Source organism: Hyaena hyaena, unplaced genomic scaffold, assembly GCF_003009895.1.
Source record: "Hyaena hyaena isolate Hyena2069 unplaced genomic scaffold, ASM300989v1 scaffold_887, whole genome shotgun sequence".
NCBI classification, from domain to species: Eukaryota; Metazoa; Chordata; class Mammalia; order Carnivora; family Hyaenidae; genus Hyaena; species Hyaena hyaena.
This window is the reverse complement of record NW_024081522.1, coordinates 204,974-232,402: the sequence shown is the minus strand read 5'-3', so window position 1 is coordinate 232,402 and position 27,429 is coordinate 204,974. Positions and strand designations below refer to the sequence as shown.

The 27,429-nt window shown below is 39.5% G+C and overlaps 1 protein-coding gene across 1 annotated transcript; it reads left to right on the top strand.

Annotated features, from left to right (window-relative positions):
• Nucleotides 1–248: 248 nt before the first annotated feature.
• NDUFAF4 (NADH:ubiquinone oxidoreductase complex assembly factor 4) lies at nt 249–8,376 on the top strand. The gene is made up of 3 exons (XM_039220423.1): nt 249–510; nt 1,007–1,110; nt 6,319–8,376. The coding sequence occupies exons 1-3, from the start codon at nt 375–377 to the stop codon at nt 6,604–6,606; spliced, it is 528 nt and encodes a 175-aa protein (XP_039076354.1). The 5' UTR covers nt 249–374; the 3' UTR covers nt 6,607–8,376.
• Nucleotides 8,377–27,429: the final 19,053 nt, after the last annotated feature.

Sequence of the window (27,429 nt, the reverse complement as noted above, 5' to 3'; positions counted from 1 at the left end):
AATTAAATCAGAAAGTCTTGGGTGAGGCCTGTCCTGGTAGAGTTTTAAAACTTCCCTCCCGACTTCCCAAACCCGCAGGGGTGAGAACAACGTGGGTCGGAGCCTAGGCCCCGCCCCCTCCCGCCGGAAGCGGCCGAAGTCTGTCACAAGCCCTGCACCCCGAAGGGAGGGGCTCCCTATGACACACTCCGGGCAAAGACGCTGCGTGCGCCCTCCCGACCGCTGGGGGGCGAACTGCGCGCTTTAGCGCCCATGTTTCGGCTCCGGGCCGGATCGACCCCACGCGTGCGCATGCTCGGTGCGTCCCGGAGGGTGCCGGTGCCGGTGTTACACCACGTGTGCCGTGAACCTAGAGGGCATCATGTTGTGAGGAGATGGGCGCTGCGGTGTTTCGCGCAATCAGAAATTTCAACCTAGAGAACCGGGCGGAACGGGAAATCAGCAAGATGAAGCCGTCCCCCGCTCCCAGGCACCCCTCCACGAAGAGCCTGCTGCGAGAGCAGATGAGCCGTAAGTGGTGCAAGGGGGCGTCTGGACCCCGCGCGCGGGCTCCCGGGGCGGGCTTGGCGTTTCGGCGTCCGTGGACCTTGGTCCAGTGGCGGGGGTGACCGGGGTTGGCCGCAGTGACTCGCCCGCGGAGAGCGGTAAGGTGGTTACCCCCCAGGCCGGTGACATTGAGACTGCCCCCTTGCGCCCTCGTAGGAGTGGCGGCTCCGCCCACTTCGGATTTGCGGAGGTGGCGGCCCCCGTCCGGGCCTGCGGTGGCTTTTATCTAACGCCTGTGGGAAGGAATCCGAGTCTGCAGTTTCTCGGAAGTGCTCTCTGGGGGTCTTCACACAACGGTGGACGCCGGGCCTGACCTAGCATTTTGATTCGCAGTACAGCACTTCCCATATTGTCCGAATGATTGTTTATTAAAAAATTAAAAGTGGCTGTCTTGTGTTAAGTGTTAGGATCTTAGAGGGAATTTTCCTTGGCTTTAATATCGTGACATTCTTTTTTTTAGACCATCCAGAAATTCAGGGAGAAGTTGCTAGAAAAAATGACAAACTGCTGTCCTTACTAAAAGATGTGTATGTTGACTCCAGAGATCCTGTGTCTTCTGTGCAGGTAATGTGTGTTTTAATTCAGCAGATGAGTAATTGAACCTTTTTGTGTTCCAGGGAAACAAACGAACGAGAGAAGTGTGGTAGGTAGTAAAAGAGAGTGAGTGCTCTGCATGTTTAATAGAACTGTCAGTGTAGTTGTGAGCAGCATACAGTGCATTGGCAGAACTTAAGCTCAGTGGTAGTAGTATTGTTTCACAATCTGTAGGATTTGGTAAGATATTTCTAGTGGTTGTCGTTTGAACGACCAGAGGAGATCTTTAGTACTACTTTCTCATCTTTCAGTGGGTTGAGTTTTGTCTTGACCTCAGGGATTCCTTTAGTGTTGTGTTGTCGGTGTTTTGGTTTTGGTTGTTTTTTTTTTTTTTTAATGTTTTTTATTTATTTCTAGGAGAGAGAGAGAGATGGCGTGAGAAGGGGAGGGTCAGGGAGAGAGGGAGTCACAGACTGAAAGAGGCTCCAGGCTCTGAGCTGGCAGTCAGCACAGAGCCCGACGCGGGGCTCGAACCCACGAACTGCGAGATCATGACCTAAGCGAAAGTCAGACGCTTAACCGACTAAGCCACCCAGGCGCCCCTGGTTTTGTTTTTTAAATCTGTATTCAGATAGGAAACGTAAAAACTGGGAGTTTATGAAATACATTAGGAATGGGAACCTATATGTAAATCTATATGTAAATACAATGCACACGTGCTTTGTGTATAGTTATGAACAAAACAGACTTAGTCCTTGATCTCAGTGCTTATAATATTGTGAGGGACATAGACATTAAACAGATGAGCAACCATTAAGTACATAATTACTGATAAATCTGTGAGGGAGAAGTATGGGCACTGTGAGTATATCAGAGGGACCTGTTTGTGCTTGGACAATCAGAGGTGGTTTCTGAGAAAGGGACAATAAGCTCAGGCCTGAAGGATGAACCTAAGTTAACTAGATGAGTTTGTTGGAGCAGGAAGGTTCTAAGTAGGGGGAAGAGTATGATTAAAGGAGAGGAAAGTGCCAATGACAACTCCCAGATATTTTTCCATTGTAAAGTTCTCTGGTCCTCTCTAGATTGGTAATATTGTTTTGCACAGATACGGTTATTAATGTAATTTTCATTAGATAAGCGAAATAAAACTCATGTAAAATAAGGTTTGTGAATTGTTGCATGTAATAGCAATTACAGGGCTCATTTATCACCAGATGTTCCCGTAAAAAAAGATGGAAGGGTTGATGTTCATGTTTTTTGTGTTGAATACTTCCAACAATAACAGGTGTTGAATAATACTTCCAACTGCTGTTGCTCTCTTGCTATACTAAATCATGCATTCAAAAATTGGCCCTTCAAGAGTGAAAAAATTTAACAGTTTTTATGAATACAGTTATGTAGATATAAAACATAAGGAGATATACGGTGGTATTAAAATTTGGAGGAAAAGTTTAAAGAGACTTGGGTGAATGACAATGAAGAAAAAGGTTGAATTACCTATTTAGCTTTGCCCCTTTTTCTCTTTTGGGTAGTTCATAGTTTTCTTAATTATTTGTGATGTTTTTAGACATTAGTGATACTCTATATCATATATCAAATAATTTATTTTTTCTGACTTTTTTTGTTTCTTTTTGAGAGTGAGTGCATGCCAGTGCACGAGCCTGGGCAAGCCGGGTAGGGACAGAGAGAAGAGGGGGACAGAGGACCCAAAGAAGGCTGCGTGTTGACAGCAGTTAGAGTGATGCGGGGCTTAACTAGTGAACCGTGAGACCATGACTTGAGCTGAAGTTGGACGCTTAATTAGCTGAGCCACCTAGGCGCCCCTTTTCTCTGGCTTTTTAACTTACTGCAACTCAAAATTCTGTCAAATACGTTAGTTGTTTTTGTCTTTCATGTATTGGAAGTCTGGACTCCAACATAAAAACGTTTTTCTGTATTAGTACTTTTATGACTGTATATTTTATGTTAAAATCTTTATTTGTCATTAAATGTAGTATTTGGTGTGTAGAGATCTTTTCAGCTGGATGGTCAGTTGTCTAAATGTAGTTTATGGAATAACCGGGTCTTTTCTCCACTCACTTAAAATACTAATATATACAAGTCTGTTTACGGATTTACCAGTTCTACTTACTTTTCTGTTTTGACACTAGGATCATACTATATTAATTAAAGGAGGTTTGCAATGTGTCTTGATGTCCGTTACAACCTTCTACCCCCCCACCTCTCTCCAAAAGTTTCATGACTCTTGTCACTTTTTTCCAGATGAACTTGAGAATCAAAGTGTCAGGTTCTTTAGTACGTATGATTCAGATTTTGAGTGTAACCGAATTGGAATGTACAGATTAATTTGAGAATTAACATCTTTGTATTACTGAGTTTGGGGGGCATAGAAGGAAGGTTGCTACCATAGGATCTTTTTTCACCCTAAGGGTTTTAACTATTGCTAATTTCCAGAAAGTAAGTAATTTTTGTATTGCAGCTACCCACATTTGCAAGGTTGTTATTTCTATTAGTTTTTCAGTTTGTTGTGTTATTTTTCTGAAGATACTCCCATGTCATCAGCATAGAATTACAGTTATCTAGTATTTGTCCTACTACATTTATTGTGTTTGTAGCATTAAGATAGCAGTGAAAGTTGGTATTCCATCCTGTTGTTTCCTTTCATAGGGTGTCTCTAAATGTTTCAGCATTAATTATAATAAAATGATATGGTTTCTGATTTAAGAATACTTTTTTCAGGGGCGCCTGGGTGGCTTAGTCGGTTAAGTGTCCGACTTTCGCTTAGGTCATTATCTCGCGGTTCGTGGGTCCGAGCCCCGCGTCGTGCTCTGTGCTGACTGCCAGCTCAGAGCCTGGAGCCTGTTTCAGTCTGTGACTCCCTCTCTCTCTGACCCTCCCCTGCTCATGCTGTGTCTCTCTCTCTCCTAGAAATAAATAAAAATATTAAAAAAAATGTACATTTGATAGACATGAATGTTTAACATCCATAGGCTTTTGATGTATTTCACTAAAGAGATGGCTATTCTCTCTGGGTCACTTAAATTATTCATCCAATGCTGGAATTCTGCTTGCTGTGTTCATAAATAAGGCCATAAAACACGGTAAANAGTCTGTGACTCCCTCTCTCTCTGACCCTCCCCTGCTCATGCTGTCTCTCTCTCTCTCCTAGAAATAAATAAAAACATTTAAAAAAAAAAAAAAACAATACTTTTTTCACATTTGGGGCTTTTTTTTGTTGTTAATTTGCTCAGAGTTTTTTGTTTGCTTTTTTCAATTAAAGAGGATGTTGAATTTTATCAGATATTGTTCAGTGTCATCATATTTTAGTATTTACTGTTAAACAGAAGGGAAATTTGAAAAAAAGTGTATATGGAGTGGAAGAACAATTACCTGGGAATAGAAAGTTAAGAGAAGCTTTGAGTTTTGGAAAGTGAAGAAGGTGGGATGGTGTTTCAGGCCAAAGTTACAGTATAGGGGTAGAAGAGTGTGATGCCTTCAGAAACCAGTTAGAGTTCATTTACAGTTGAAGGAAAGTGTGAGCAATAAATCTGGGAGAAGTGAGATAGGATGGAGGTAATAGGGACCCAATCATGAAGATCCTTATTCGTCTTGCTAAGAAATTTGGATTTCATCTTGAGGACAGTGGAAAGTCATTGAAGAGTGTCATATCTGATTGCCTTCATAATGGGCTGGGAAGAAACAAAGTTCATTTTATTCAATCAAAGGAAACTAGTTAGGCTTTTGTAGTAGCGCCCACAGGCGACTTTGGCGTGGAGTAGGGTGATGTAGTGACGAGGAGAGAAGTGAATGTGTTCAACAGGGACTTGGAAGTCACTATCAGCAGGCTTTGGTAATCAAGTGGATGTAATGTGTGAGGGAGAGGGAGATGTCAGGTATAACAGGACATAAACGCTTTAAGGTTTGGAATGAGATATGGAGGGAAGTGATATTGGTCACTGAGATGGAAAATACGGGGATAGAACTGGATTTTCTGAGGAAAGGGGTGATATTGGTCACTGAGATGGAAAATACGGGGATAGAACTGGATTTTCTGAAGAAAGGGGTAATTTCAGTTTTAGACATGTTGATTTTGAAGTGCTTGTACATAATCCAAGTAAAGGCGCCCCTTACGCATTTGGGACTTTGAGTCTGTAAGTGAGAAGAAAGGTCTAGGTTTGAGATCAGCTTTGAAAGTTACTAACACTTAGGTAGTAATGGAAGTCCAGGGTGTGTGTGGGATTACTGTAGAAGAATGTGAAGACTGAAAAGAGGGCCTGGGCCAGAACTGGGAGCACACTAACCTTCAGGGGGCAGCTGAAGAGAACAAGTCCTCAAGAACACAGGAGCCACTGGAGAGACAGATGGAAAACTAGGAAGTGGAGTGGCATGGAAACCAAGGGGAAAGTTTATTATGGGTGTGTTGGAGTGGTCTGCATCAGATCTTTAGTGAGTGTTCATAAAGCCTGAAAAGTGTTCTCTGCATTAAGATCTAATCCTCTAATCTAATCCTGGATCAGAGATCACAAATACTATCTTTAAAGCTTAACTAGAGAGAAGGAAACTGGCCATAAACAAAGTGTCAGTGGGCATTTTTAAAAGATAGTGACGATGGCATTTTTATATTTTGACCAAACAGCAGCAGTAGGCATTGTACAACTGAAAGAAAAAGAAGAGAATGATTGGCATACCCAAGTAATGAATGAAAGAGCAAGGATTATACTTGGATGGGACGGATGGGAGGAAAGATGAGTATGCATAGGTTGTTTTCTTATGTTTCTGTATTGGTTTATTTTCTCTCAAGAGGCAAGATCTCTAGCATATTTAAATTCATTTAAGGTGTTTGAAGGCATTGAATATGAAAATCAAAACTAGGAAACAGAATGGGGATTATCGAGTAAATTGTTAGGGCAGAGTCGGAATTCTGCCCTTCTAAAACAAGTTTTAATCTAATCAGTTCATTTTTGTTATTCTTTAATATGCATGAAATGTGATGAGTGGATGTTATGCAATTGATTGTTATTTTGACTAGATTTCTTAATGATGGTTGATCTGTAGTTATGAAACGGTGATATGCGAAAGTGCCATTGAACCTTTGGGTCATTGTAACGAGAAAGTGTAGTTTGGAGAAGCATGTGTAGTATTTATTTAAAGAATAGTGGAGAATTGAGAAGCATGAAAGTAGATGTCACATCTTTTCTCTCATCTTGAAAGCCTTTTGTTTCTGTTTTTTGATACTAGGTAAAAGATGCTGGAACACGTCAAGAGCCAAAGGAGTTCAGATTGGTAAAAGGCCAAGACTTTAACATGATGAGTATTAAGAACATTCCCAAAGGCAAAATTTCCATTGTAGAGGCATTGACACTTCTCAATAATCATAAACTTTACCCAGAAACGTGGACTGCTGAGAAAATAGCAGAAGAATACTGTCTAGAAGAGAAAGATGTAAAATCCCTTCTCAAATATTTTGTTACTTTTGAAGTCAAAATCATCCCTCCTGAAGACAAGAAAGCAATAGCATCAAAATGAAGAAAACGTTAAAATTACTTTCATATGTGTATACCCCAATCCCATGCCCTGTTTAGTTTCTCATTTAGCTTCAAATTACTGAGTGTTTAAAGCTCCCTCCATGGGAGAGCATACTATTTATTGAGCTCTGCTGAATTTTCAGGATTGCCGGTGTAAAGAATTTTGTTTTCTTATAAAGTTTAATTTGGTTTAGGCATATGTTCATGTGTAATATCAACAGGCCTAATCAGCACATGCATAAATTATTATAAATAAAGTTAATGTGTAATTTTAGACACATCATATCATCAGCTTTTAAATTGGTCATATGACCTCTTAGGGAATGGCCTGTATCTCTCTTGTTTAGCATTCAAAGTTTTGCCGTCCAGTTTAAGTGATTAATTTATTTTTCCTATAGAATTGTGAAAGTGAGAATTTTCCTACCTTTTATGACTATATTTTCTTGTTAGGGCAAGGGAGATTTGACAGCAAGGTAGGAGAACAGTATTTCCCAAGTGAAAGCAGACAGGAAAGTGGACACAAATTCAGTAGAAAGTACACTTTTAATATTACAGGGAATAAGAGTTGGTGAGGACTTGTGAACTGGTTTTATGTATGAAATAACTTATAAAAATTATAAAAAGGAGTTGATACTTATGAAATTTTAGCAGTCTTTGTTTTGACAAACAAACAGGTAAATCCAGAAGCTTTCAGAGAAGCAGGTAGTCGTGAGACCTGTCTGGAAAAGTAACTTCTCTGGATTTAGTAGAGACATACAAGAAAATTGTGAAGATTGGTTAAAGCAAAGAACCATGGCAAATGAAATTTGTGACGAATTATATGTATGTTTTCTCATTTAAATGCTGGTTGAAGGCATAGAGGAAAAAAATGCAACAAGTACAAAATGTGATCATTGGAAAGGACCTGGGAAATTGTTGCTGCATCATTTGAACCAACTTATGAGTACAATGTGTATTGGCACTAGGGTCTTGAGCAAGGTGACTGAAGTTTAGCTCTGTTGTATTACCACCCGTGGGATCTTGGGTAGATTGTGCAACCTCTTGGAAACTGAATTTTCTCTAAAAAGTGAATATAATGCTGCCTTATTTAACACTAACAGTTACTGTGAAGATAAATAATAATTAAAGACTGAACAAATAGGACTTTATTCTTATTCTTTGCAGTTAAGAACAGAGAGCTGGAGAGGGTTATTCTCTAGTTGATGACATCATCTAGTTTATGACATAGCCAGGTTGAAAATCTAGGTTTTCAGATTCCTACTGGTATGTTATTTCAAAAGAGCAGAAAGTGTAAGTTGTAGGATTATTGGAAATGTGTAAGAAAAATTCCAGGTTATCTGTATCCTTCTGAAGGCAGATAGACATTCACTACTTCTCAAGGATTCCCTTGGAAATGGTATGGAAGCTGCTGAGGATTTCAGCATGATGATGGAGGGCAGCATTTGCAATGCTAGAAAGAGAAAAATGGGCTGAGATGGGAAATTTTAAGCTTGTTTTCAATTGCAGTTTCATTATGTGAATAAACTGTATTTGTTTATATTTGGTTCAAAACTTTTAAGAAAACAACTGTATAAAATTGCATTTTAAAGCTCTGATAAATCAGTCATCAAACTATTTGTCTTTATGAAATAAAGGTCAATACTTGAATTACTAATAGTGCTATTTCTGAGCCGTCTTCTCTACTGAGATCTGCACACCGTGGTTAGGCATCTGTACATCTGGCTGTTAAATGGTGTCACATGATAAAATAAAGTACTTCCCATATCTTTCATTGGCCTCTTACTGCTTTTTATTATATGTAGGAGAGTGCTTGAGTAGTAGTGGTGTCACGAAAAGCATGGAGTTTAGATTCAGAAAACCTGGGTGTAGATCTAAACATCATCACTAGCTGATGGTATCTTAAAAGCAATGACTGTGCAGGGCCCCTGGGTGGCTCAGTTGGTTAGGCTGGTTAGGCTTCCAGCTTCGGCTCAGGTCATGATCTCGCGGTTTGTGGATTCAAGCCCCTCGTCTGGCTCTGTGCTGGCAGAGCCTGGAGCCTGTTTTGGATTCTGTGTCTACCTCTCTCTGACCCTCCCCTGCTCACATGGTCTCTCTCTCAGAAGTAAATAAAACATTAAAAAAACACACACACAAAAGCAATGACTGTGCTAGGCACTGATCTCAGTGCTTTACATTTACTAACTTGCTTGATATTTGCCATAGGCAGGAAGAGAAGTACTTTTAATCATATTTTACAGAGGAAATTGAAGGACAATGATAAAAACTAACTTTTCAAAGATTAGTAAGTGTTGGAACCTGGACTTAAATGTTATTAGGTTATTTTCAAAATCTTGTGCTCCTAAATGTTTTACTGTGTTGCCTCTTTGGGATTGTAAGAATTTAAGTCATGGCATTCAAGCTGCAGGACTACTCCGCTCGCTGTATATGAGAATCTGAGAAACCCGTCTGGGCCCTCTCGAGTATGATAGATTGGTTTAGTAAGTCAGAAAGATGCCTTTGTTGATGGGATCTAGATCGGAGGTGTTTTTAAAACTACTTAATGACTAGTGTGGCAGCATTAAAAAATAATGTCCAATGTGTGCTGACCATCTGTGAACGTTAAATAATTGCAATGTCTGGGTCTAAAGTTTTTTGTGGAAAAGAAAAGGAAGGAACAGGGGATCGAGGATAGCTCTGAAGGAGAGAAGCTTTCCAGGTATGAAGAAGGGAAGAGGGAAGAATTCCTGGGGATGAGAAGATTTGGGGCTAGCAGAGTCAGGGGAGGAGGCTGGAAGTTTGACCATAGGGTGGGCAGGAGAACAGATCCAGAGAGCCGATAAAAGGATAACTGCCTAAGTAGGTACATTCGGTAAAGCTCTATGATAAACAGGGTTACTATATAATTCATTGCCCAAACTGGGACACTTGAAAGTGAAAAGGGCACCAATTACATTAGAACAACAGGGACAATAGCATCAACTAGAATATCTTGGGTCAACTAGGACGTATGGTCATCCTAACAAGGCATTCATGGAGGTCTTGAAGGCCATCTCACCGTTAATCACTCAGGAATGACTGTTGACTGTGCCAAAGGTCTCTACTTGGCCTCAACTAATGCTTGTACATGGACATTCCCTCCATATCTACTCCAAGCCCTTAAAACACCCATAATCCCAAGAAAAGGAGGGTGGGGCCCTGGACAATTAGGGATTAGGAACCTTCTGTACCCATAATTGGGTACCCATCACTGGATGTATAGAACTGAAGCAGCCCAAAGCACCCTGACTGGGGGAGTGCTTTAAGACGGTTTGTTGGGTAAAAGTTTAAAATATAAGATATGAGCACGTACTCAGCACTAAAGTACTTTTATGCACCTTGGGTAGCCATCATTATAGTAGCTACACTATCTTACTTGTCCTGACAAAGACCAATAGAGTAAGCACTTCAAGAGAAGGAATATCTATCCATTTGTTTACTTGAATATTCCATTTCTTCTGCTTTAGGAAGAGATAGGACTTAGTTACTCGTTAGGAGAAATAATGAAGTATCAGCAGCACTTAGATCTAAATTCCTATATAAAAACCAAAGCAGGGCATTTGGGTCACTAATTCCATGGTCTTTCTTTGCCATTGTCTGTGCTCCAACAGTAGAATGTCTTGGCGACACCTGTGAGTAGGATTGTAGAAGAGGAGCTCACCAGGTAAACAAACAGTATCCTAAGCAGACACGAGGCTCTGTAATTTTTTAATGTGTTGATGTGAAGGATATAGATAGTAACACCAAAATTGCTTCCTCCTTGCTTCCTGTGGGGAAAAAAAGCAACAGGTAGGTCATTAGAAACATGAATAATTTGGGAACAAGAATGTAGTCAATGGGATAAGCCAGTACTTGGGCATTAAGTAGGAATGCCTGAAATGAAAGGAAATAGCAGTGTACAGTCTTGAGCAGGAAGATTTCTTGGTTGCATGAGAGAATATAACCTTTGGAAGAATTAATCTGATTCTGAAAGAGGAAAACCACAACAATGCCACCTGACTGGGGATATACTCTGCTTATGGCTCCAAAGCAAGTAAACGAATAAAAGGACTATGTGAAGTGAAGGATTGATTACTGACAACCACAGCTGGAAATAGAGGAGGCTCTGAGGAAACAAATAAGTAATAGTTTTATTTATTTCTAAAATAAGGCTTGGGCTTTTCTCTTATTTCAGAAAGGTAAATATTGATTAAATCTAATACATGTGCATTTGGTAGTAAAAATTACATTTAGAGCCAAATTTTTCTTTAAATGTCTTTCTGCATTTTAAGCATAATACAAATCATCCAATAATTGAGTTATGTAAATAATGAGGATTATTACTTTTATTTTAGAGTAATCTATAACTCCCTTTCATTTTTCAATGATGATCACTATACAACAGTATATCTTTATATGATATTTACATTTTACTTTTCAATATATGACATTATAATTTCACATATCTTTATATGGGTTGATGAGTATATAAACAGATGCTGCTTTTTAATTACCCCAATAAAAACAATACAAATGGGCTCCTACTTATTATTTAGATTATTATTAATTCAGGGCAACCGTTGCATAAAATATTCAATTCTCATTAACCCTATTCATTGTTCCTTAGGCCATCATCCATTCATTATTCAATCATTTCTGTATGCTGGTGCTGGTCCATAGCTGATTCTATTAGTTCAGATAAGGAGCTTAGAAATGGAAAACAACTTAAAATTTGACTTGTAGAAAGAAAGAAGTGAGGGAAAGGGAAAGATAGAAAGGGGGAGGGAGAGAGAGAGCGAGAAAATGAGAGAATGGAAAATTATTTTTTGCTTTATCATAAGCATCCTGGAAATACAACATCATCAAAGCACAATGAGTACCTTTTCTCCTCTTAGGTTATTTTTTTGTTGCATCTTTTCCCTTTATTGCTAGCCCTGGTGCTGCTGGAGGTATAGAAAAAAAGTAAGATAAAAGATTTTTTGAAGGACTAGATTTAAGAGATTTTAAAGCCTCAAAACAGCATCCTTAATGAGTCCTTTAAATATTTAGGTTGACACATTCTATTTTTTAAGAGACCCGCTTTTAGGTAGGTCAAATGTGTGACCCAGTTCTGAATGTAGATATAAGCTTAACAGCGTGATTTTTTTTTTAACATTCTCTGCTTGTTCAAGTAACTTATTAAGCCAAAAGAAGGCATTTAAACTTTGCTTAATAGTTTTTTTTAAGTGTGTTTTTACTTACTTTGAGAGAGAGAGAGCGCAAGTGGGGGAAGAGCAGAGAGAGGGAGACAGAGGACCAAGAAGGCTCCATGCTGCCGACACAGAACCCAATGTGGGGCTCAAACTCAAGCAGTGAGATCTGGACCTGAGCCAAAATCAGGAGCCGGGCGCTTAACCAACCTAGCCACCCAGGCACCTCTGCTTAGTAAGTTTTTTAAAAATGGTATTTCAAGTCATTTGAATCAATCAACAATATTACATCAATAATATTACTAGTTATTCATTCACCACAAACATTTATCAATCTACTGTGTGCCAGCTACTATTCTAGAAGCTGGGGATTCAGCAGGGAAGATAAGAAAGTCTCAGAGCTTACAGATTCACAATGTTGGCTGCTATTTCAGTTATCTGTTGTTTTTGCTCCACAGCAAACCATCTCAAAATCTAGCAGCCGAAAACACAATTTGTTATTTGTCTCTCATGGTTTTTCAGATTGTTGGAGCTTAGCTGGGCGTTTCTCCCCTGGGATCTCATGTAGAGACATGGCCCAGGCTGGTGTCATCGGAAGGCTAACCTGGGCTGGGCATCCAAGATGGCCCACTCACATGGCAGGCAGCTGATGTCGGTTGTTAGATGAAAGTTCAACTAAGACTGGATTGGCAAGCTTTCCATGTGGCTTGGGTTGTTGTAGTGCAGCAAATGTCTGGGTTCTGAAAGCAAATGCCTGCAGGACAAAGAAAGCGAAGTGTCAGAGCATCACTCCTTTATTCTGTTTGTTAGAGCAATCACATACATAGTCCATACCTCCCTATGGAAACATGTGTCAAAGAATTTGTTGCCATCTTTGGCCTTTGCATCATATCAGGAAATGCATGGTCCCAATTTGTCTCATTTTGATGGTGTTAACTTTGATAGTGAGGTTAAGGTAGCATCTTTCACGTTTTCTCTGTAAAATGACTAATTTTTCTCTTTTAATGAATATGCTATTAATTGGGAAGGGCATGAGAAGTATTGGAAGTGTTCTCTGTCTTGACTTAGGGGGACATATGTATATCGATATCAAGCTGTGCATTTCAAAATAAAGTATTTTACATACTTCAGTTTATTATGCTTAATACCTCAATAAAATTTTTTTTTAAAAATCAAAATTGCCTTCTTCACCTTCTTCCGTTGTCCAGTCGTACTTTGGTTGGTTTGGCAGTGATTCCACGAGTGTCTCAATGACAAAGACTGCAAAACTCAGACACCGCTGACTGTTCTCTAATAACTCACCCCCCACCTTCAGCTTTAGGCCTGAGTCATGACTCTTTGTGATTCGTTTTCCAACTGGCACCAGACTGATCTTTCTTTAAAAATGCAAATGTGAAATTTGCTCCCCTGCTTTAAATTCATCCCATCCGCCCCATGATAAAATCCAAATTTGTTCAATTTTAAGGTGCTCCGTGTCTGCTTAATCTCTCCAAACTCATCTCCCATGACTTTCTCCGTGTGAACTCCAGCCCTCCCGTGAAGTCTCCTCCTGATGTATGGGTTTACCTATGACCTAAAGTGCAAAATAACACTTTAGCGGTTTATTGAATGGTAATTTAGTTCAATTCTGTTTAATGAATATTACTGAGTATTAATTGAGTGCAATCTCTGAGTTGAGTATAGAGGTAAGTTATGGTAAGGAATTAACATAGTCTTTGCTTCCTGTTCAGATAATAGAAGAGTACAAATTGCCCAACTACAGGGCAGAATTTAATTAGGGCCCTAAGAAGTATAAACACAGTGCAATGGGAATTCAAAGGAGGGAGGCATGAGAACCCTCCAGATCAGGGTTTATTCTCCTTAATAAATGCTATTGTCCCAAGGAGAATGAAGCCACCATGGAAGAGGGAGAAATCATAGAAATGTAATTAGTTCATCAAAAAATTAAGTTTCTAGAGAGCCAGTCCCTCTGGCTCTAAGGCATAGTTGGTGACTACAGGCAGAAGGTCTTCCTGTGAACATACTTTCACTTTTCCTCAGAGACTGTTGAAAGTATTTGCCTTTCGTGTGGCTTTGATTTTCTTATGCTGGTAGATACTGTTTCTATTTTTAATCCCTCCTTGCAGAGCACTGCTGTGGCTGAGACTCTCCCAGTGACACTGACTAAGGGGCTTGTGTGTGGAACAGGACATGCTATCCCAAGAGAGACTTTCATGTATAAGGAGAAGTGTGACCTCTGGCAAGGTCCCAGGTCTTCATATTTCATTACATACCTAATGTCCCTTTTATACCTAGTGTTTATATTTATAGACATTAGAATCCTTTGCGCAGCTGCTATATAGAAGAGCCAGAAGAGTGGGCCATAGTAGCCTGTTAGGGCTGCTGTAACAAAGTAGCACAGACTTAGTAGCCTAGACAACAGTCAGTTTCTCACAATGCTGGAGTCTAAAAGTCTGAGATCAAGGTGTTAACACAGTTATTTCTTCTGGGGCCCCTCTCCTTAGCTTGAAGTCTTCTTGCTGTGTCTTCACACAGTCTTTCCTCTGTACCTGTGACCTAATCTCTTTTTATAAGAACACCAGCACACTGGGTGCGCCTGGGTGGCTCAGTTGGTTAAGTGTTGAATTTCAGCTCAGGTCATGATCTTAAAGTTCATGAGTTTGAGCCCTGCATCGGGTACTGTGCTCTCAGTGCAGAGCCTGCTTTGGATCCTCTGTCTCCCTCTCTCTCTCTCTCTGCTGCCCCCCTCACTGGCTCGCTCTCTCTCTCTCTTTCTCTCTCTCTCTGTCTTTCTCTCTCTCTCAAAAGTAAATAATAAAACTTTTTTTTAAGTTAAAAAAAGAAGAAGAGGCACCTGGGTGGCTCAGTCGGTTAAGCCTCTGACGTCAGCTCAGGTTATGATCTTGTGGTTTGTGGGTTCGAGCCCTTCATGGGGCTCGGTGCTAACAGCTCAGACGTGAAGCCTGCTTCATAATCTGTGTCTTCCTTTCTCTCTGTTCCTCCCCTGCTCTCTCTCTCTCAAAAATAAATAAACATTAAAAATATTTAAAAAATAAAAAAAGGAAATCCAGCACATTGGATTGGGGCCCACTCTAATGATCTCACTTAACCTTAATTACCATTTTGAAGGCCCGTTCTCCAAACACAGTCACATTCTGAGATGCTAGAGGGCAGGACTTAAACATATGAATTTTGAGGGAACACAGTTGAATCCAAAGCACCAACTTATGTCAGATTTTAGCTGCATATAATTATTTTTAGGGTCGTAATTTGAACTTGGTGCTTTTTACATTGCATAAAGTAATTTAGTTTGTGCTGCGGTATAACCTGAACAATTCTGTTAATGATAATTGGGTGCAGTGCCCATTGAAACACCCCATAGAACTGGGTGGTACCTTAGGATAAGGTTCAACTCTTTTGTTTTGCTGGTTTAGGTACGGTGTGTAAAGTCAAATAATTAGAAGCAGAGTCTAGAACTCAGGGTCTTGATTCCCTGATTCACCATGCAATGTTACACCTATCTTATAACATCACTTATGCCTGGAATGCCCTAGAAACCTTGCAAGATTTTACAGTCTTTTGTCTTTAGAAATAAAGTTAGTAGGAAGTCTGGTTTTAAGGTTAAGGATTCTCGGGGCACCTGGGTGGCTCAGTCGGTTGAGCGTCCGACTTCGGCTCACGTCATGATCTCACAGTTCGTGGGTTCGAGCCCCGCGTCGGGCTCTGTGCTGACTGCCAGCTCAGAGCCTGGAGCCGGTTTCAGATTCTGTATCTCCCCCTCTCTCTGACCCTCCCCGCTCACGCTGTCTCTCTCTCTCTCTCAGAAATAAATAAAACATTAAAAAAAATTTTTTTTAAAGGTTAAGGCTTCTAATCCAAAGCACTAAGACTTCTTAGTGTTTAGGAAATATTCACAACCCATACCTAATACCTGCGATAATTTTTCATAAGTGAATTAGAGGTTACAGGGCATATTAACAAAGCATGCCTGTATTCAAATGTCAGCTTCTCCCACCAATGAACAATTTACTTAAACATTCTCAATTTCATCTCCCTACCAATGAAGTCCCCCCACTATTTATTTAGCTGTGAGAATCTATCAAAATAATAAGAAATAAATGTCTGATCTTCACTATCTTTAGAAAAGAACAAAAGCCACATCATCGTAGCAATGTACCATTTTAATATATTTCCCTATCACAACTATGATAATGACTTAAAGATATTGGTTTCTAGGCCTATTGCAAAATTTTTTTCTTGCTATTTCCTTTACAGCTTTGTAATTGTTTTCATGTTTATTTATTTTGGAGCGGTGTGGAGGGACAAAGAGAGAGGGAGACACAGAATCCGAAGCAGGCTCCAGGCTCTGAGCTCTCAGCACAGAGCCCAATGCCGGGCTGGAATTCACGAACTGCTTAACCAAATAAGCCACCCAGGTGCCCCCATAGCTTTGTAAATTTGAATCCATGTTACTTCACTTGTGCTCTCAGATTTACGATCTTTTATCACAAATTTCAATTTTTTTAGAATTTATAATACAGTTATGAGTATAAAATAAAGTAATTTCACTGAGAGTTTAATCAATTATAGGGAAAGTGAAATCTATAAAAGGAATGTTATTAATTTAGAAGGGTGTCAAACTTGATCTCAGGTAACTTACCATGAGAGATAGTATGAGATAAAGGACATTAGAGAGAAGATTAATTCTTAAACATTTAACTTAATACAAAGTGTAATATAGTCAGACTCCATCACTTGGTATTTTAGTATTTGTCAGTACCAGATAGGAACATGTTAAATAAAAATGATCTCTAAGAAGAAAGCCAAATAATAGTTATCTAAGCAAACTGTTAGTTTGAGGCAACTACTGAGAACACGTTTAACTTGTGCTGGAGAATAATTTGCTTTTAAAATCCAAAATTGCTTTAAAGATTTAGCATAATACTAGGTATTTGAGGTGATTATGATTATTAAAAATGCATCTCTTGTTTTTCCAGCTGGACTTCCACTTAGAAAGATGTACATGTTTACATACCTTTGCTTGTCCGGCGAATTTACAAAGCATAAAACCGCACTCCTTTAAAAATAATTGTCACTAGTGCAGCTTCCGTTGTTACTTTCATTTGGGAGATTTCAATCTGACTCCAATGGTGGTAAATTTTTATGAAATGAATAAGCTGTGGGAAGCCCAAAAGTAAAACATTTTATTCCTTTGTAGAATATTATAAATATATGAAACAGTTAGTTTACAATGATAATGGTGATAGTAATAATGATGTTTTTTTTTATCATAGCTTATAGTTACAGTATGTATTATTTACTAGGCATAGTAGTAAGCACTTTACATTCCTTATTTCATTTTACCTTCACCATTACTCTACATGGTAACTTCTTTTATTATCCCCAGTTTCCAGGTGAGAAAACCTTAGAGTACTAAATACTTGTTTGACCTAAGATCATGTTGATAGTCAGTGGGGCAGAGGCTAGCCTAGAAGCACTTTCTTTACAAAGCTCCGGTCTTGACCACAGTGATGGTGGGCAACTTCACCATCACCACACCTGTAATCTACTTGTAATGCTCAGTACCTAACAACTAAGACTCCTTTCTAAAAAAAAATTTTTTTAGTGTTTATTTTTGAGAGAGAGACAGACAGTGACAGAGCATGAGTGGAGGAGGGGCAGAGAGAGAGAGGGAGATAGAATCCAAAGCAGGCTCCAGGCTCTGAGGTGTCAGCACAGAGCCTGATGCGGGGCTCGAACTCATGAACCACGAGATCATGAAATGAGCCAAAGTTAGAAGCTCAACCATTGGAGCCCCCCAGACACCCCTCCTTTTAACTTTGAGGCTAGAAACAAATATAACCATTGCCTAAGCTTCCCAGAAAGATAAATTTCAAAGGGAAATGAAATACCACAATAAATCTTACAGTCTACGTGGTTATGGCTGGACATAATAGAAGAAGTAGGAATTTACCACAGGAAAATGTTTAGTATAGAGAGAGGGAACCACATTCTGTCAAGGTTTCGAGGTGAGATAGAGAATATAGAAATGGTCAGTCGATTTACTCAGATCAATAGTTTGCCTTGCATTCTTTTATCCTGCATTTCTCTGCCCCCCCCCCCCCACCAAGTATTATGCCTTTGGTTTCTTTCACGGGTTTGGAGGACTTAGACTCTCTTGTATTGCTAGAGTCGGTCCCACATCACGTCTGTCTTGAGACTCCTCAGTCTTGCAGTTTTCTGCCTCTTTGGAATCAATGCTGGCCTTTGAGGAGCACACACGGTTCTGCATAGTATCCTTGGTGATGGGATGCTGATAGAGGCTTTCAAATGCTAATTAACTAGACCTTCGTACCTCAGGCATCTCAAGGGCACAAGGAAGAAAGGTCAGGTCCCTAAATGAGACTCCTAAAGACAGGTACCAAAAGCTCTCTCCTCTCTTAACAACAATTTATTTATTATGTTTATTGTGGCACATTGGTTGATTTTTCTGGTGATTGTAAGGGAGAGAAGATGGAGCCAGGAAGGGGTAGTGAAAAGTTTTGCTTTAAGGGGAGGGAAATAGGTTCTAATATCTTTTACCAGAGCTCACCCTCATGAATTGGTCCTGGCTATCATGTTACTTATATCTATGACTTTCCATATATTTTTCCATATATAATAAATACACCTAAGAATCCTCAAAAAGAAAGTAACTGTGATATTGGTGCCTCTGTTTTTCCATCTGACTAGCCTCTGCCATCACGTAAACCTCTGGAGTATAAGTATAGTCACGTCCTGAAAACAATATTGGTGCATTACTCTTATTCTATTCATCATTAACAGTATTTAGAGTTTTAAAAGGTATTTCTCCAGTTCTAGCACATTGATTCTAACAGTTATAATTAAGACACAATCAAGTAAGTATTTGACCCTTAGCATTCTTTAAGGCTCGGCTACTACTGGGGCTAATTCTACTTTAGGCAGAATTAATTAGTCCTATTGGTTAGGTCTCACACAGAGACCTAAGATTCTGGCACATATGGCTGTGGCCTCCTCATATCTGGCAGTTCTGACTGAGAGAGCTTTTTTTTTTTTTTTAAATTTTTTAAATGCTTTATTTATTTCTGAGAGAGAGAAAGAGAGAGAGAGAGAGACAGACAGACAGACAGAGAGGGAGAGAGACAGCGTGCGCAGGGGAGGGTTAGAGAGAGAGGGAGATACAGAATCCGAAACAGGCTCTAGGCTCTGAGCTAGCTGTCAGCACAGAGCCAAACGCGGGGCTCGAACCCACAAACCGCGAGATCATGACCTGAGCCGAAGGCGGACACTTACCAACTGAGGCACCCACGTGCCCCTGACTGAGAGAGCTTTGAGTGGCCAGACATCATCACAGGTCTTTCTTGGGCTTCTCTCCTTTGCAGCTGATTGTGACAGAATATGTTTTTAAGTGGACACCCTATCAGTCAGATCTTGGAGGCTGTGCAAACAATTACAGGTATGAAAGATGAAGAATGGCCTCCCTCCACACTGTCTGCCTGATTAGCTCAGGATTTGGGTGTGTGTGTGGGTGGGGGGAGTCGTCCTAGATTTCCTTCTAGCCTATTCGAAACATCAAAGAATGAGATAAAGGAATCAGACACCTCAGTATTAGAAACCTCTTTGTTCAAAAGGTGAAGGAGGAGCAACAAAGCTAATTTATCACATATCTCTTGAAAATGCTCCTTCCCATTGTCAGGTGGGAGAAGGGGAGGTCAAGGTTCTTTTCAAAAAGGAAAATAGGAAAAGTTGGCAAGAATTTGAAGATGGTTTGAATTGCATTTTCCTCTGGAAATTCAAGAATAGTATTTGCGTATATAAATACTTTTATTTATTCTAAATTTTTTAAAAAGTTTCTAATTTTATTTTGAGAGAGAGACAGAGCATGAGCAGGGGAAGGGCAGAGAGAGGGGAGACACAGAATCAGAAGCAGGCTCCAGGCTCTGAGCTGTAAGCACAGAGCCCGACAAGGGGCTCAAACCCACAGACTGTGAGATCATGACGTGAGCCGAAGTCAGATGTCTAACCGACTGAGCCACCCAGGCGCCCCACTCTTACTATTCTAAAAGTGAAAGAGGAAAATGATCATTTTTGAAGAGGGGGCAAGCTAGGGATGAAAATACAGTATGAAGTTTCTAAAATAATACTTATATCTGCATCACAGTTCGTTCACTTTCACTGTTCCGGCTGAGGGCTTAGGGAAGAGAGATTAAGCTATTTTTCTCCTCTAGGACTCAAATTCCTTTCCTTTCCTAGAAGTCTTTTCTTTTCTTTTCTTTTCCTTTTTTACTTTTTTTCAAAAAGTTTATTTTTTCAACGTGATGTACAATTTAACAAATCATTTATCTTCATTCATCATTTTTATACTTAGGGTTTCACAAACATCTAGTTCTCAGAAGGATTCCAGAAGAAACTGAAGTCACACAGGCTTATTCTTTGCTTTACCTCAGAACAACACAATAATATTTTCTAGGTATTTCTATTTTTACCCTATAATGAGAACACTCAATCTAAAATTGCACACACCTCTGAGCTGTTACATTTCTGGTTCACTTTAACCTGAATAAGGCCTTCAGGTTTTCCTGAAATCAGATGCGTGCCATGCCTGTTTTCAAGGCAGTACATAGCTTGTTACCATCAGAATTCAGTGTTTATTTCTCATTGAAATGGAAAAGGCTCTCTGGCTGGCCAACCAGCTATAATTTTTCAGCAGTTCTGAATAAACATTTCAACCCATAATGAGTCATTGTTGGATTTGATGAAGAAAATGGAATTAGAGACAGGGTAATTTACGTCCATGTTGGCCACCCATTAGAGTTTTCAACAAATGCGGGTGAGGCAAAAAGATGATTGTGGTTTCCAAAATGTGGAGAAACAGTTCACAAAGACTGACGGTACTGTTCTGTGAAATGTACTCTTCTGTGAAAAAAACAAAACAAAACAAAACAAAACAAAAAACAGGCAAAGCTTCTGTGACTGACTCGTGTGCAGACCTCCTGCTCCATGACAAGAAAACCTTCCATGGAGATGAAATTGGGTTCCCAAGGGCAAAGCCTGTGTTTCCATCCTAAGAGCTGAGCCCGCAAGATCTAGCTGCGCCCTGCATTCCAGCATGTTCCTGTCCTCATGGCGGGACTTTTGATCTGGAAGGAAGGCAATCTGAGGAAGATGGTTCCTGTGTCAAAGAGGCCGGGTCAGCTTCCCCTCCGATCTTTGAGCCTCCTCGAGGCCCTAGAATTGGTGCCCTTATGGGCAAGTCAGACCATTTGGGGCAGGGACTCTTACTGAGCATCAGAAAATTCAGAACTTGCCCAGGTATTCTAAGGGATTCTCTTTAATCCAGCCTCAAGTGCCTTGGAAGGATAGACTGCCTATGTCTCTCACAGTCCCCTTTTACACCTGCAAACATTTCTCAGATAATCAAGAAAACATTCAACCTTTTAGCCAAAATGAGCCAAGTTATACACCTTTAGCTCTTAGGCTTTCCATGCTTTCAAAGCTCCGGACTTAGTGCGAGAAAATGCCCTTCTTAGTATGAAAACGTATATTTGACTTACAGTGGAATGTTGAAAAGGTCAAGGAGCCTCCGAATGATCAATGATGGCATGGGTAAGTGGGCTTCCACAAGAAAGGGGGAAAGGGAAGCATGCGAATCCAGTCAGTAAACAGGCTGCAAAATGCAAACCATCTCAGCCTTCAGCATTACTCCTGAGAGCAAATCACGGCACCACATGCCCTCTGAGTTGCCAGTGTTCCTGTGGCCCCTGTGCCTTCTCAGAGAGGAGAAGAGACAATTATGCTTAATTTTATATTCACTGGTTGAATTTCCTTAAACTACTATAAATATCAGAGCAGCATTCTTAACCATAAACAGAAATGCTGCTCTGAACTGATTATTTAAATGAGTTTGTCACTTTCACAGACTGGAAATTGTTTAGGGGATTTTGTTTCCAGAAGACCTTTAGAAAAATACTAGCAAAGATCTTTTATTAAAGTGAGACAAGTGATAAAGAACTGAATCTTTCTAAAATTACAGATTATGAATCACCGGAAAAACTGATGGCGTATGCATATCAAATCTGTGCTTGAAAACATCATATTGCCAGAAGGCTGTGACTGGAACGCAGAGTAGGAAAAAAAGATGTAAAAACGTCAATGGTGAATGTGTAACAATGATTAGTTAGCTCATTTCTGACAGAGAAGCAAACCAGCTAACTATATTTTTGCTTCTCTAGTAGACATTACCCATTTTAGATGCTGAAAAGGATCCTTGCGTGATGTTCCCAGCAAAAGAAAAATCAGAGTATTTTAAAAGATGCTGCCATGTCTATAAGCTGTTTTGCTTACCATGGTAATGCCTTGTTTTTAAATAATGATGTTGGGTTTGTGACAGTTATTAGATTCTGATATCTGAGGATATAAGGACTATAAAATGTGAGGTAATGAGCAAAGAAAAGTCTGTCCTCAAAGGCCCTATGGGCGAGAGCAACACATTGACCCTTTCAAGGTTTCCCCCTTCTCTCCCTCCTTCCTCCTCCCTCTCCACCCTCCCCTTCCCCCTCCCCCTCTCCCCTTCTCCCCTCCTCCTCCTCCTCTTCCTCCTCTTCCTCCTCCTCCTCCTCTTCTTCTTCTTCTTCTTCTTCTTCTTCTTCTTCTTCTTCTTCCTCTTTCTCCTTCTCCTCCTCCTTCAAGGAGTGTCTTTCAGGACACTCTCCAATATCTCACTTAGTGCATCATTTTTGGGAAGTTATGACTGCACCAGGAAGTGCTATTGCAGGTGTTAGCTGTGCTTGTCTCTGTGGGCAGAAAGAGTTCATCAAGTTAAAAACAGAAGAGAAAAGAAAAAAGAAAGAAAAAGAAAAACCATGTATATAAGCTTGAGATGTTGGACTTTCCCTCATTGAAAGTAGAGTGGTCTTTTCTGCATTTCCTCTAATATAGAGCAGAGAAAAGGATAAGTAAGTTTTTTTAAATGTTTATTTATTTTTAGAGAGATAGAGAGGGACACTCCATTCACTACGTACAGAAAGGAAGATCAAGGAATTCACTATGTATATTGTTGCTTTTACCACACTGTATTACTATTAGTTCCGTAACTTCTTGAAGATAGGGACCCAATCAAGTTTTCTTTAAATTGAGGTATAATTGTCATGCAGTAAAGTGCACACATCATTAGTGTACAGCTCAGTTACTTTCTACTTATGTATCCATTCATGTAGCCACTAATCTAGATGAAGATGTAGAATATTTCAATCACCCAAGACAGTTCTCTTCCACTCCTTCTCAGTCAAAAGTCCTAAGTGTTTCACCCCGTCTCCCACCCCCCAACCATATTCTGACTTTTAACATATAGATTACTTTTGCCTGTTCCTGAATTTCATATAAATGGAAATATTCAGTGCATACTCTTGTGCTCAGTACGAGTTTCTTTTGTGTCACTGTATTTACTCATTGCTCTAATTGTTACTATTTTTCCATTGTTTGAATATATCACTTTCTTATTGATGAATATTTGAATTGTTTCCAGTTTGAGCTATTATGACTAAAGCTGAGACTAAATTCTTGTGCCTGTCTTTTTGGTGACACATGTACTCACTTTTCTGGGGTATGTACCTGGGGGCAGAATTGCAGGGTCATAGGGGAGACATATACTTCACTTTATTAGAAATTGTCTAATAGCTTTTCAGAAAGGTAATAGCATTTTGCTCTCCCACCATTAATGAGACTTGAAGTTGGTCCACAGCCTCACCAATGCTTGATAAGGTCGGTCCTCTAATTTGGGTCATTTGGTGAATACATAATGTAGTCTTAATCTATATTTCTCTAGTGAATAATGATGTTGCACACCTATTCATTTGCTTGTTGGCCATTTGGATATCTTCTGTGAAGTGCTTCTTCAAGTGTTTTTCACATTTTAAAAATCGGATTGTTTGTCTTATTAATTAATCATGTTACTTTTTTGGATTCCCATTATTCAGCATAGTGGCTGACAATTAACAAATATTTTATAGGTCTGTTGAATAAGACAATGAGAGTAAATAAATCTGGCTTTATTTGCAAATTTTTCCTCTGTCACTGGCCACAGGAAATGGGTTGTGGAAGTAATTAGCTTCTATGATGCATTTAAATTTGTTGGTTTTTGAAAATATCAAGACATAAATTCCAAACACAGCTGGTTGTATTTGTGATAGAAGCACTTATAATTTTACATTAAATTTTGGTTCATTCATGCATGCATTTAAAATATTCATCATCATAGTGTCTGGAAGCCCAGAAAGATTTTAGACCAGAATACAAATTGTAACATTATTTTCTGTTCTTCTTTCATCATGTTAATAAGGTAGATTAGATATGATGTCCAAAATGCAGGATTTATTCCATTAGTTACATTTTTTTATTTGATTTGTAAGCTAGAAATGTGCTTTCAAATTCCTTGAAGATAAGTGAGCTTTAAAAAATATGAAAAAAAATTGAGAGTCCAGATTTAAGTTTATTTTATATTTTAATAACTATTTTTAACTATAAAAGTAAATGCTACTCAATTTTGAATCTTTAGAAAATATGGTAATATAAAAGGAAAAACAATCTCAATTTGACCAAGTCCAGATTCTCACTGAATATCTGGCCTTATTTCTGTGTTTTATACAGAATGTGTGTGTGTGTGTGTGTGTGTGAGTAAATATGTGTGATCTATGTAACTACGTGTTTATTTTTGTAGTTCTACCCAACTTTCTTTTATGGTAGATTATGGTAGTTCATATTTGTAGAAAGTTGGCTGTTTTATGTCTCTGGTATCTTTTACATAGCCTTTGCTTCATGTAGCAAACTTGAAAATAGGTACTTAATCCCTTCCCACTACCTGCGCCTCTTCGGGATGGGACCTGTGTCCATCTTTCCTTCCTTCTAGCACCTAACATAATGCTGTGTGTATGTGGCAGGCACTCACTGAGTATTAATTTATGAACAAGCCTCTAGACTGCTGCTGGCTCTGTTAGAGGCATCGTTACTGCAAAGACAAGCCAGATTCTTTGCACTAAGTAAGAATAGGCTGTTCTATCTGGTTCTACATAGAGGTAAGAAAACTCCTAGTTTGCTTCTACTCCTGAAGTTCTATAGACCCAGGAGCTCAGAAGAATGCCTCCTCCTATATCATCATCTCTCCAGAGTTTTCTATTGGGAGGGGGGGCATTTACCCAAATCCTTTAATGGTCCAGGATGGCTTTGGAGGCTGAGTGTTTAACCTTACCTGGGCTAGGAATTGTGTAGGTGCTATAATGTCCAGGCTGTGGCCATTTTTAGCAGCAGTGCTCCTGAGCAGCTAACCCCAGACACACAGTAGCATCAGGAATGTAAAGCCTGTGTAGCACTCCTGGCCCCTTACAGGGTGAAAGGATTCTCCTTTCATTTTTCTGCTCCCCTCCCGCCCATTAAGCTTTCACTCCATTGTAGGAAGAATTAAGCTTTTGGGTATGAGCAGAGTACAATAATTGTATTTTTACAATTGATTATGGTTAATAAGTAGGCAAATATTGATCAGAACACCCAACATGGCACTGAAATCCTGCTATAAACCTAGTTCTTCTTACCACCTGAAATATCAAATTTAACTGAGTCTAAGAAAACCTGAAACTTGGACAAGGCTAATGAATTTAAGTTCCCTGAGCAGTCAGATTTGTATCAAAGCACTTAGTGGAGTTAAAATAATTTCATACTATATATATACTTCAACTTATTGAATGCTAAGTATAGAGCATTAAAATATAGTTTGTGCTTTATGTGAGTAAGAAGTTGGAATCATTATGTGGTTTACTCTTTTAGATGTATCCCTTTAAAAATATGATAAAATAGATACATTCTAGTATTAATTCCCCATGTTCCCTTTCTTATTAGACATCAGGTCTGTTGAGCACTGCTCAGGAGACCTTGTTTGCCCCACGTGTCTATAACATTGCTAATTAGCAGCCCTGCACAGATGCAACTTGTTACCAGCCACAAAGGAGGGAGGTTATTTAAAAACGGTCCAGGGGCGCCTGGGTGGCTCAGTCAGGTTAGTATCCAACTTGGTTTCGACTCAGGTCATGATCTCATGGTTGTGAGTTCAAGCCCTGTATTGGGCTCCACCCTGCCAGCACAGAGCCTGCCTGGGGTACTCTCTCCTCACTCTGTCCCTTCTCTGCTCTCTCTCTCTCAATAAACTTAAAAAATAATTAAAAATAATTTAAAAATAACAACAGTCCACTTGTTTCTCCCATGATTGGGCTAAAACATGCGAGTAGGACTATATGAAAGAAAGGATGGTGTTGAAGTTGTTTAAATCATTCTAAAACTGAGAACACTTGCTGCACATTTTCCTGTATGCTTCAATACCTCTCCTCTGAGTATAAGCACCCTGGAGACTGGAGGCGTTGTTTTGCTTCACTCCGTGTAAACTGCTTTGAGAGTCTCTGACATCTTTAAGTCACATTTTAGCCCAGACATTTTGTGCAGACCTAAACTCTGAATGACACTTGCTCTGCTGATTAAGAGGGAAGTACAGTATCTGGGAACTGCTCATAATGTGATACAAATGCCGAAGGGTTCAACTTGGACTTGAGATATTTTTGTATATCTCAGCTCTCATTGTTTTAGATTCTACTGTGAAGATCTTATTTTTTTTTTCCTTTTGACGCACTTTGGCCTGGTTAATAATTATGCTTCAGGTCTGGGACATATTTTTTGAGGAGGATGGTATTCTTTTATTTCTGCTGTTTCCTCCCGCTTGAACTTCCCACCTCCCATCCTTTATCCACAGAGAAATATTTGTCTTTTCATTTGTAATCTGAAGAAAATAATACCGGGCCAAATTTATAAAAGATACAGAAATTTAGATAAATTCATTTGTAGTAAGTATTATATCCTTAATGTTGTGGGGATAAGACCTAACCATTGACTCTTAAGTGTAAGAGCAAAAATAACTATATTAATAACGACAATGTTAACATTTGTTGCAACCTTATTTTATGGCAGACACTGTGTAAGTTTCTATTATTCCTTTTCTTTTTTAATTTGAGAGACAGAGAGCACAAGTGGGAGAAAGAGGCAGAAGGAGAGAGAGAATCTTAATCTCTGCTAAGTGTGGAGCCCAATTCAGGGCTTGATTCCATGACCCTGGGATTGTGACCTGAGCTGAAATCAAGAGTCAGATGCTCAACTGACTGAGCCCCCCAGGACTACCCAGGGTGTGTAAGGTATTTTACATTCATAATCTTCTAAGATAAGTTCAATGATTCCCATATTTCACATGAAGAAATTGAGGCCCAGAAAGGTGAAATAGTTAGCCTAAAATCACACAGGTCAAATGGATCTCTGTAGGACAAAGATCTGGACTGAATCTGTCTGACTCAAAGGTGACATACATGCACAACACACTAAAATACCTGTGCGACCTGGGAGCTCATCACAAATGCAGAATGCCAGGCCCTGCCACAAGATTGCTGCGTAAGAATCTGTACTTTTACAAGATCCCTCGGTGGATCATATGCATATTAATTTTACAAGCATGGGTTTAGAGAAATCCTCCATATTTTAATGAACAACTTATAAGTGTCTGGCAAGATCTTAGGGATAATGGCTTGGGCTAT